The 12230-nt window shown below is 49.5% G+C and overlaps 1 protein-coding gene across 2 annotated transcripts in view; it reads right to left on the reverse strand.

Moving 5' to 3' along the window:
- Window positions 1–567: 567 nt before the first annotated feature.
- Window positions 568–12230, reverse strand: part of CB1H4orf19 (chromosome B1 C4orf19 homolog) — a 45379-nt gene continuing 33716 nt past the window's right edge. For both annotated transcript variants that reach the window (XM_030314057.2, XM_030314058.1), the window contains exons 3-4: window positions 4109–4162; window positions 568–3075 (exon numbers count right to left, since the gene is read on the reverse strand). In XM_030314057.2, coding sequence (XP_030169917.1) covers window positions 2148–3075; window positions 4109–4140 — 960 coding nt within the window. In that variant the 5' untranslated portion in view covers window positions 4141–4162 and the 3' untranslated portion in view covers window positions 568–2147. The remainder of the gene's footprint in view (window positions 3076–4108; window positions 4163–12230) is intronic.

Raw genomic sequence — 12230 nt, forward strand, 5'->3', positions numbered from 1 at the left:
AGCAGGGGAAGTCGAGATGCCCGTAGCTGTCCAGTCCTCCTTCCACCAGACCAAGGGTCGAATCCCCTTCGGGGTTATACTAAATGTAAAATACGGCCTTTCGACCTTTAGCAAACTGGCTCTATTCTGAGGCTGTAAGCTGACCACCTCAACACTCAATGTCTCAGCGTGGAGCCCAACGTGGGGCTTGAACTCACGACCCTGAGACCAAGACCTGAGCTGAGATCAAGAACGGACACTTAACTGAGCCACCCCAGCGCCCCTTCCTTTATTCTTTTTTCTGCGTGGAAAGCAAATGTAATGATTGGACTACACAGTGATCTTGAGAAGGAAGCCAAGATGATAGGAGCACTGGGTTGCTGACAGAATGGGACACTCTAGCACCCTGGACTGCTACTTCTGGCCTCCTTTTACACAAGAGGTAAATACGTCTCTATTGTATAAGCCATTTATCACATGCAGCCGAATCTAATCCCAATAGACACACTTGGGGAACTGAAGGACTCATTCTCAAATATGAAGCATTGGGTGTACGAAGTACAATAACAAACACACATACAACGCATGTAACAAGGACAACAGTTTCTATTTTAGGGGCTCTGTGTGACCTTGTAGGTAGAGATGGTATGTCCCCAAACAAACCCAGGGTAATGTATGCCTGTTAAGCATTTGTCAGGGTGCCGTCCTTAAAGATGCTGGGAAATCATGTTTTCTATTAAATAATTACCAATACGCGGTGATGACATTACAGACTTTTCAGTTGTGAGGACATAAAGCCATTTTTAAAGGATTTGTTTTTAGCTAATAAGACTTATCATTTTATTGAGTGCGTCTTCTGTGCCAGGCACTGTGATAAACACCTGCATCATCTCGTTTAATCTCTACAAACACACACCATTATTACTCTGACTTAACAGATGGGAAAGGAGAAGGGATCAATTACTTGTCTAAGGTCGCATGGCAAAGCTGGAAACCAGACCAAGGTCAGTCGGATTTCAGAGCCTGTGTTATGAAATGCCATCCTAAAGCTCTTCTGGGTTCCCGTTTCTCTAGATGGACTTGACCGTGCTTTAAATTCTCCACTGGGCCACGTCAGAACGGCAGTTCTCGTTCCTATAAATTACAAGGCGGAAATGCAGAGGGGGCTGTTGTTCATCCTTAAGGGGAGATCGGCGCGTGCGGTCACGCTGTCACGCGTTTCCACGGCAGGGACAGCCAGCCAAAGCCGTTCTCAGCAAACTGACTTGCTCTCCTCCTCACCTGTTAACTTAGTAGTGCAGCTCTTTACATGGAAGCAAACGTCAAGGCTTACTGACACTCAAGGCTGGCACATTAGAACCGCCTTTGAGTTACGACAGACACACTCACATGTTGTTATGTTTTAATCAGAATCAGACATTAAAGTGGCATAGAACACTCCATCTGATCTCTTCGCTGTTCCCAATCTCATGAATTTACAAGTCAAATGGTCACAAGCAGGTTTAAGAATTATTTTGACCGGCTTCCCCAATCCCAAAGGAGAATAAAAAGTAATAATGTAAAAAAAGTTAAGGTCAAGGTGTCTTCATATCACAGCTAACAACTAACCATTTGTTCACTAGTGGCTTCTGCCCCATACTGAATGCTGCTGAGCTTAACTGGATATCAAACAAGTGGTTAGTTATTAGTTCCCTGGGAGACCGTCCCTGAAGGTAAGCCACGCTCTGGGGACACACGAGGCACTTTCAGTGGGGGTAGTTACCTTTTCCGGGTTGGGTACAACGTCTGGCTCTCAGAAGCGAGACAGTGAATTTACCAACAGAACATTCTGTGATTATGCACTCTTGGGATTCAGCACTGGGATTTCCGAGCGTTCTCGGAGGGGGGTTTGTGGGTTGATGAGCAGGCTGTTTAATTTCTGCCTGTGCTGTGGGCACCGGCGCATCGTCCCCTCTGATTTTTATTCCGGCCTCCTGAGTGACACCCCGTCTACACAGCTGGGCTTCCGATACTTCGCAACAAGCGGCCTGGCCGCAGGCACTGCCAATCGCCAGAACGGACGCTGTTGCCAACAGTCGGCGAGGCTGCCCCTTAAGGCTGCACGACGTCAGCTGCGCGCAAGGAGCACGCGCACCGCGCATGCGCGGCGCGACACCAGCTCGGGGGCCCTAATCTGCCTCATCCGCGTCTTCTCCAGCAGTGGCCGCTTCCAAAGCCGCAAGGGCTTCGGCCACCGCCGCGTCCTCGTCCACCGCATCCCCACTCCCGTCTGCGGTGGAGCCGGGCGCACCCTCCCACCCAGTTCTCGAATCGACCCTGGGCACGGCCTGAGCAGCGTCCTCTTCTTTGAAGCCGACACTTAGGGCTTCTGTTGCCACGGCCTCATTTAAGGAATCCCAGCTTCTCTTCAAGGGGAAGGGCATATTCAAGCCGTGCCCCCCGGCCCTGGGGTGAAGGCCCGCCGGGGGTCCCTCCTCAGGGTGGCTCTCGGGAAGACCGTCCTTTTCTTCCCAGTCAACTGTGTCTCCAGCCGAGCCCCGAAGGGGAGGGTAATCCGGGGCCGGCATCTGGAAGTCGTGGTCTTGTACTTCCAAGGCAGGACCTTCTGCCCTGAGAGCAGCTCTGGTGTCCCCACTTTGGACAACGTGGGTCTCTCGCAGGGCCGGCAGCAGCACACTGTCCCGTCTGCCGGGGCCCCCGCCTTCCCGGAAGGGTGCAGTCGGGGGGGCGCTGTTGGCGGTACTGACGCAGGAGCCCCTCTCGCCCTGGTGGGGCCCACGGTCCCCAGTGGGCTGCGAGGGGGCGGCGGGGCCGATGCCGTTGATGGCACTGCCAGCCTTGTCCGCGCAGGGTCCCCCCACCGTGTCCCCCAGAGGGGGCGATCCCAGGGGAGGCCAGCGGGGCTCCTGCCCGCTGCCAGCTCTGCCCCTGCTGGCCGTCCTCTTCAGGCCCTCACTCTGCAGCTCGTTTTGATGCCCTGGGACTTGGCTGCCCTGTTTGCCTTTCCATTTACCAGCGCCCCCTTCATCCACCTTGCAGCTGTTCACCTCGTTGACGTAGCCAGAGGAGGGCACTTGAACTGGATCCAAGAGATAGCTGGCGGCGACAAGAATGAAGATCAGTCAGTTAGACATTAACTAAGGTTATTCACGAATCCCTCTATGAATAGCTTTCATTATCAACACTCTATGCTTCTACTTTCTGCTTCCTTCTACCATTCCTGTTAATTTCTGCGATTATTCCGTGAAGCCTCTGTGTATGTCTAAACCAAATAGATCTAGTTGGTATAAACCTGTTTTACCACTGGAAATAGGTCTCAGGAAGAGATCTAAGAGACCACAGAACAGGGTGCAAAGTGGTTGATGGAATTAAAAACAACCAAAAAGTAAATAAATGTCCAATAACAGGGGAATAGGTGGTTAAACACTGATGGCACATCCCCTCCACAGAATAGTATGCAGTCATTAACACGATAAATAAATATGAAGTCTGGACTAGCACGGAAGACACTTACAACAAGTATTTATGATAAATGGTTTTTGAATCACGCCCTACCATCACACTGTGAGTACAATGGAATAAAACTTATACACACACGTATGAATAAATGGATGTAGGTGTATAGCTGTAGATGGAGAACTAAAATAATCAAAAAAGTGCTATTTGTTAAGGGAGCAAATTAGTTGACTTCTTCCCCTTTATTTTGTGTGGAGTTCTAGTCAGGTTATCCAAATTTTTCTGAAATAGAATCTGGACAGAATTAAAACCCTGTACATGACTGGGGTGATTTATTTTCAGCGATGCCAGGTCAGGCATCATCTCTGCAACCCCAGCTTGTCTTTGCACTGAAGGTCTCTGGAGAACTGCAAGGTCCACCTAAACCAAATTCCATCTCAGAGCACGACGGCATTCCCAATGTGCTCGGAGCAGTGAGCAACAACAACAAAAAAGTTTAAATCTGGGCCACATGTCCTCTGAAATGATATCCGAGCAGTTCCAAATGCATAATTTCTTGGCAATGCTGGTCATGCTTGAGGTCGGATAAATGCAGCGAACCCATGCGGGGTCTTTAGGGGGGCCTCCACAGTAGTCCCAAAGTCCTCCACTCAGGGTACTTTTCCAACTTTACCTTTGTATCATTTTACAGCACTTGCACCCCATCTGGATGAGTTTTTGTTACCATCTGGAAAAGAGAGAAAGGACAGAACATAGTGAATGACATCTGAACAGGAACTAAGTTTGCTCCTTCCTTCCCAGATTCTCCAAGTTGGGAGGGTCACAATTTTTGGCAAAAGCAGAACACGTGAGGCAGGGAGACCATGGTTACCGGGAACACCTTCACGTTTCTAAAATCACCAGTTCAGAGTTCTCAAACATTTACCGACGCTCGTCTCTGTGCCAGGCCCTTTCCCCATCCTGGGGCGATAGGTAGGTTGTCTCCATTTGGTGAAGGAGGAAACACAGGCTGAAGAATGCTAGGGAGAGACCTTCGGGATTGAAAAGGATCCTTGCCATTTCCACATCAATCAATGGCCTTATGCTGGGGACTCTGGAGCCTAACCAGGGCGCAGCCATTGTGCTGCTCCAGGGGGCGGGGGTGTAAGAGGACTCCTTACCAGGGGATTAGCTACTCAAGTATGAAAGGACATCTGGGTTGGGGCGCCTGGGTGGCTCAGTGGGTTAAACGTCTGACTTCTGCTCAGGTCATGATCTAAGCCCCGTGTGGGGCTCTGTGATGACAGCTCAGAGCCTGGAGCCTGCTCCCGATTCTGGGTCTCCCTCGCTCTCTGCCCCTCCCCCACACATGCTTGCTCTCTCTCAAAAATAAATAAACATTAAAACATTTTTTTCAATCATTAAAAAGAAAGGGGCATCTGGGTAAGGTGGCCGACCTGCATGCTCCACAACACAGACCCAAGGAGGTGACGGCTGTGGTCATCATTCCAAGCTTTACGGGACTAATCGGCATCTGTTGCGCCCCTCCCGTGACTGGCCAACCCTGGCAATGGCCCAGGGGCTCCACTCTTGCAGCTCAAGGACATGGCCCTTGGGGCGTCCTGGCAGCAGATGGGTTCAGCTGCTTCTTTTCTCCTACCTGCCCCTTCCCAAGTTTCGTGTTTCCTGATGCGTGCTCTCCCACTGAAATCTTCCCTTCATGTGGAACTCACCGGGTTGTTCTGATCTCTCTTCTGAAGATCCTAAAAACTCGTGTGGAAGAATCTCTAAATCATTCCCCTTTTCTAATAGGAACAACCTTTAAAGTGACAAACCAGTAAGAGAATCTACAGCCCCAGTCCCTCCATCTCCGTAAGACGTGCGCATGAGGAAGAGGGAGAGATCATTCACTGTTGGCGGTGTCGCTGCCTCCCTGGCCTGTCTTCTGTCTTCCTTCAATTGTAATTGAACTCCCAGGATGCCACTACAGAAACCTTTACCCACATGGAAAATGACCGGTGCTCTTTAAGAGGTTATGGACTGGCAGGTTATGGGTTTATACCGATAAATAAAATCTACAAACAACCTCCTATGGGGGGGCTGAAAAATGGTCTCCAAAAGATATCCCCAACCTAATCTCTGGAATTTGCATGTAACAAAGAAACAAAAAAGGTCTTTGCAGGTGTGATTACAGATTCGAGATGGGGAGATTTACTTGGATTATATGGTTCAGAGCCCAGCTCTGCTTCTTACTTGGCTGTATGACTTTGGGCCTCGGCTATTTCATCTGTAAATGGGGATAATGGTATGTCTACCATATGGTGTTGTTGGGGATTATATAAGTCAATATTCACAACAAGCATATACTTATTACTCAGACCTGTTTGGACATACCACGTTAAAAAAAAATTTCTCTTTCCTTTCCTTCCTTTCTTCCCTTCCCCTTCTTCCTCCCTCCCTCCCTCCCTCTCTCTCTCCTTTCTTCTTTCCTTCCTTCTTTTCTTTCTCTTCCTTCCTTCCTTCCTTCCTTCCTTCCTTCCTTCCTTCCTTCCTTCCTTCCTTCTTTCTTTCACATATGAGCAGGGAAGAGACAGAGAGAGAAGGAGAGAGAGAATCCCAAGCAGGCTCCACACTGTCAGCTCAAACCCATGAACCATGAGATCATGACCTGAGCCAAAATCAAGAGTTGGACACTTAACCAACTGAAGCACCCAGGAGCCCCAACATGTTAAAAAAAAAAAAGTATGGAGGCCTTGCACCTAAGAAAGATGTAATGTAGTTGCCACAACATACACACAGGAACAAAAGCATTATGAACACCAAGTAATACTTGTTTTCTGGGTTAAGGGCCAAATGGTATATTTCTATTAACTGTGGCACCAACTGAAAGTCAAGTGCCACAAAACCCGAGTGCCACAAAGGTTCCTCAGAGGGAGAAATCATTGGGAGCTTGGCCAGCGGTCAGTGTGCACAACCACTTACTGTTTCAAAGCACTCTCTGTTAAATGATCCCATGTCCAGAGCCCAGAATTTTGTTCCCAGCCTCTGCTCCCACTTACGCCTATTTTCTGCTAGCAATTCATAAATCAGCTGGAAAAACAGGACCAAGAAACAAGGACGATGTGCACCTCCCCCCTCCATCAACCCCTCTCCTCCACCCTCCCCTCCCCCCATCCTGCTCTAAAACTCTGCCCCTCTACATGCTTGCAGTACCTTTATTTATCTTGGACTCTGTTTAAAAACACAGTCAGGAGGATAGGAGGAAAAAAAAAGTCAAAGGAAAGAAAAACCTGGCTTTGAGGTTTTTGAGAGGGCAGACTGTGGGTCATCATAATGTAATTGAAGCCATGGTGATCACTGTAAAATATCTGGTCGGTCAACTTTAGGATGGCAAGTTAAGAGGCATAGCAGGGGAAGGTTTCAGGAAGGAAGGAAGGAAGGGAAGAATGAAGGAGGGAGGGAGGGAGGGAAGGTAGGAAGGAAGGAAGGAAGGAAGGAAGGAAGGAAGGAAGGGAGGAAGAAAAAGGGAAGGAAGGGAAGAAGGAAGGAAGGAAGGAAGGAAGGAAGGAAGGAAGGAAGGAAAGAAGGGAGGAAGGAAGGGGAGGGAGGGAGGAAGGAAGGAAGGAAGGAAGGAAGGAAGGGGAGGGAGGGAGGAAGCTAGGAAGCGTCAGCCTTGAGCCACACCTTGTGTTCCCAGCGTCTCAGAGGCTGAGTCTCAGAGGCTGACGGGACCCTGGGGAACCCTGGCCCAGCCACAGTCCCCACCCTGTGCCGCTGTGGCCAGGGCCACGTGAGCAACACGTTCTGCACTGAAATGACTGCGGAGCTTTAACAGGCCAACTGGAGAGCCACCACTTCCCTGTTTCTTATAGAATTTATAAGTCATCTGTGGCTTTAGGCTCCCCTCCTCCTCCCCCAGAAAAACCACAGGATCTATATTTTCCTTCAGAGCTATGTAATAGAAAGGATGTTGTAAAGGTTTTCCCCTTTCAGGATCAAGTTTCTGGTTTGGCTTCTCAGCCCAGCCCCCACTGGCCTTTGGGGCACAGCACCCGGGTTTCTGCCTGGCCTGGTCCCTCACCTGAGGGCCCTGCTCCGGGCCTCTCCCGCCTCTCTCTGCCAGTGGAGACGGCCTCTTCCTGGCCACAGGCTCTGCCTTCTCCCACCTGCCCGGAGTTTTCCCTCCCCAGGGACATTCCTTCTCTGAGGTGGCTCCAGTGTCCACCGCTGTGTGACTGTGTGACTGCTGGTGGAAAGGGTGGGGACTAATGTATTCACATCCAACCTCTGCCTGCCCATATCCACGACTTCCTTCCTTCTATGAGGATTCCTAATGTCAAATTCAATTTATCCCTCTTTTCATATGTCACTTTAGTGTCCACATCTTGCTTTTGGCAAGGAGCTCTCCCATTTCCAAGAGTGAAAAGGAAATACTCCTTGTCCAGTGTGACACCTGGACACGGGACAGGGGAGGGTGGGGTACACGCTCTTAATTAACACCTTCATGAGGGGCAGTCTACCTGCCTTCTCCCTGCTCCCCCGCCCCACTTGGACAACGGCTAGCTTGGAGGTTAGAACTCGGCTGTCAGGTGCCTCGTATTACTTAGTAGAATCAAAATTTGCTTTCTCTTTGGAGTATAAAAAATCAGTCGAGAGGCAAAGGGCAAATCCTTTGCAACCATCGGCTGGTTTATACAGGGGGAAAAGCAAATACCATTAGGAGGGTATGTCCACCCAGCGTGGGCACCTGCCTGCTTCTGGAGTCCTGTGTTGGGGGTTGACTCTGCCCTGTGTTTTATGTTGAAGTTAGAGTCCTGTGTTTGAAGATGGACATGCGAATGCTCTGTCAGTTACTAATCAAGTCTCATTGCTGGAAAATTCCACAGGGGGGATCGTAGTGGAGGCGGGGTGGGGGAGGGGCGTGGAACAGGAAGACCACAGAGTCAGGCATTTTCTAACCAGTCAGAGAAATGGAGCATTCATCAGGAAGACAAGACATACAGAAAAAGGCTCAAGCCGGCTGCCAAGGGCTGCCTTTGAAGAGTGATCGTCCCGAAAAGTGACGGAGGCAGGTCAAAGGGCACAGGAACCAGCTTGTAAAGGTTCTACTGGTCAGATCTGGAACTATTGGAGCATCAAAATAAATACTACAGATACAAAGGTTAGAGCCCCCTGAATAAAACGAGGATCTGTGCGTCCACGTGGATATAAATTCAGGGAAAGCTCTGCCTTATAAGTAGAAAGCCAGCTAACCCGCACACAAGGAATCATGGGACTAGAAAAATCTCCATCATAACAGTAACTGATTCAAGCAAGGGTCAGCAGTGGATGCTGACATTAGCGGGCAAGGGTTCGGGGAGAACAGAACGGTTCGTCTCTAAGCACGCCACCTGCTTAAGGGTACAACAGTATCGGTACGGTGGAGGAACGATGCACGCAGCACCTGCACCCGATACCCAAAGGTGACATTGCCCTCAATGAGACTGACCAGCTCCAGGGGCCCCTGATGGGAGGCACTGAGAACTCAGCATCACTTCTCTGGTTTTCCTGTCACAAGAATGTAACCTGGGTGGAAGCCTGAAGCCACATCAGTCAAACCCAAATGGGGGGATATTCTGCAAAACAATCTGGCCTGTACTCTTAACGAAATGCACGACTGTTGTGAAAACCAAAGACTGCGGAGCTAGTCCAGACTAAAGAAGACTAAGGGGATAGAACAGCCGAATGAAATGTATAAGCTTTTGGCTAAAAGGCCCTTACTGACAAAATTGTTGAAATCTGAGTAAGGCCTGTCGATTAGGTAACAGTATTAAATCAATGTTAATTTCCTGATTTTGATCAGTGCACTGGGGTATATAGGAGGAATGCCCTTGTCCTTAGGAAATACACGGGGAAGTATTAAGGAGGAAGGGTATGATATCTGTAATTTACTAAAATGATTCAGCAAAAACACGCGCGCACGCGTGCGTGCGTGTGTGTGTGTGTGTGTGTGTGTGTGTAGGGAAAGGGAAGAATAAAGCAAATCTGGTAAATGTTAACTTTTGGGCACAGTGAGAGGAGGGTATTTGAAAATTCTTTGCACATTTCTTACGACTTCTCAGTAAGCCTGATGTAATGTCAAAATGAAAAAAGAAAAAAAAAGTGGGAAATTAAAAAAAAAAGTACCAATCTACTGTTAATTGTTGTTCTGTCTGTCCCTGGGCTAGGACCTAGCAGGTGTGGGAAATCACTGATAATGATATTCCCTACAAAGCAGCACAGGGGGAAAGGTTGTAGAAAGGAGCTCACCAAAAGCCCCCCGATTTCTCTGGATGTAGCTGTGATCCTGAGTGCATCCTGAAGACCTTTATTCAATAGCCAGTCCCAGCCTCTGAAGGCAAAAAAGGTCTGGTTCCTATCCTCAGCTGCCCCGCCTTCGAGAGGGACTTACAGCCTGGTGCTTGGGGGTCCATCAGCTGTCTGCCTCCCCTTCTAATCCCAGGCGCCTCTCAGGCAACACCTAACTCAGGGCGGCGTCCAGCTCACACGGAGCCCTACACACTTGACATTCAAACAAAGGGATGACTGGTGAGTGACAGCTGTGAGTGAATAAGAGGGGACTATGGGATTTTACCAGTCATTCCATTCGGGGGCCTGCCTCTTCCCATGATCACACTACCCAGTGGTCCAGAACAAAAAGCCAAGCGCAGGAGCTGAGAGATGGGAAGGACTGCGTTCCTCCCTCTGGGCTCGGGAAACAGCACCCACCACCCTTTGTGCAGTTCCCAGGGTCAAGGGCGTTCTGCTGCAAGGGTTCTAGTCAAGGAGCTTTAGAGGCAGCCGGGAAGTGGTCTGAGTTTACAGAAGTTGGAATACTTGGAAGACAGACACCATAAAATCAAACACTCGAATTTCAGCTCCGTTTTGGAAAACCAGCTGCGTGTTCGGAGAAGAGCTGCGATTTCATGTCATGTGTTCAGCAGGTGAAGCTGACAGACATTTAGTGAGTCGTTTCTGGTACCGAGGAATGAGTGAAAATAGTTGCCAGGTGCTGAAGAAAATTACCAGGTGCTTTATACAAGAAATAAGAGATGGTCTGCCCAGCTTCAGCACTGGCGCTGGATTCGTAACTGGAAAGGGACAAGAAGAGACATTCTTAGACTGCTCAATCCACTTCCTCAGCAGAACCACTGCCTCCTTCCTGGACAGCCTTTGAAAACTCTCGGTGAGTTTCCTTTTCTCCTAAAGAGGCTGAGCTTCAGTGATGGTGGAGAGCCTGAAAGCCTATATGAGGACCTTTATTATCACCGTCAATCACCTATTTTAGGCTACGATACGTGTTAGCATCACCTAGAGCTGGGCTTGATGGGATATTTATGTGCAGAGATGTGTTTTGTAGGTTTCCCCCCCGAAACGGGTCCCTGGTCAGACAGGTTTGGGAACAGCAGAGATTAAAGATGAACATGTTCATGGTTATGAAAAAGAGCCACTTCACCTTGTTTAGCTCTGCAGTTACCCAAATTATGTGAACACAGAATTTTTTTTTCCGCATAAAACTTCCTAACCACGAAACTTCAGTTTTGTGAAATGTTTTGGGAAAAACCACAGTTGAAATGACAGTCCTAATCATCTGGGGGGAGTGTTGTGCCTCAAGCGTCAAGTGTAGTATGCTGTTTGGGCAACCCCAGCCAGGCAAAGTGTGCGCCAGGAGTCAGGTGTTGGCAGTGGCTCCATCACCAACTGCTCACGCGTGGGAGGGTCGTGTGATCGCTTGAGTCCGTGAGGTCAAAGGTCTCTTCCAAATCTGACAACCTGAAAGGGGAATCAGTGAAGAACAGGAATGTCCCCCATCGACCCTCTATTCATCTTGGTTAACACACTGATAGTCAGGTGAGTACCGAGGCAAGGCAGGCACCTACAGGACCCTCGTGCGGGTGAGGTTTCTCTCCAGGGTTTGTCAACCACCCCATGGTCATTCCGCTGACGTGTGTCTGGGTCCCGGGGCCACATTCACCCAGCACATGATCCTGACTTAATGTAAAAAAGCTTCTCCTCCGTGTCCCCTGGCTCATTTCAGGTCTGCAGCTCTGTGGTAGGGGTCTCCTCAGCCTCTTTCCAGGGAGTACCGCGGGAGACAGCGTGTGTAACAGCAAAGCCCCTGGGAGGGCCGAGGCCACAGATCACGGGGACCCTGTGAGGCTGCAGGAGGTGCACTGTCAGACCCCCTTTTCCACTGGAGTGGGCTGGGGGAGACGCAGGCTACCGGTCTGGAGATTAGGGTCTCGGGAGCCAAAGGAACAAATTGGTCTCTGCGGGTGAAATGTCAGGGTTGAAATTCGTATTTCTTTTTTTTGAATATATTTTTTTAATGTTTGTTTATTTTTCAGAGAGCGAAAGAGACAGAGTGCCAGCAGGGGAGGGGCAGAGAGAGAGGGAGACACAGAATCCGAAACAGGCTCCAGGCTCCGAGCTGTCAGCACAGAGCCCGACACGGGGGTCAAACTCACCGCCCGAGATCATGACCTGAGCTGAAGTCAGAGGCCCAACTGACTGAGCCACCCAGATGCCATGAAATTGGTATTTCTTGATGAAAGACTGCCCTGGGCCCACTCAAATCGTGCTATTGAAAGCACTGCCTGCCTGGCCTCTCCCAAGGCTGATCTTGCCGGTATATGCACCCGATGAGGGTGTTACACGGTTTCTGTGGTGCTTCCATTCCCTGTCCCATAACTTTACTGCTGCTGGAGTTATAGGGTCCTCGGTGTCTGTATTATATGTGGAAAAACAAAAGACTTACAACAGTGAGAATGTCACTCCATTTTTCTGTTCTTGTGGTC

This window comes from Lynx canadensis, chromosome B1 (genome assembly GCF_007474595.2).
Source record: "Lynx canadensis isolate LIC74 chromosome B1, mLynCan4.pri.v2, whole genome shotgun sequence".
Taxonomy (NCBI): Eukaryota; Metazoa; Chordata; class Mammalia; order Carnivora; family Felidae; genus Lynx; species Lynx canadensis.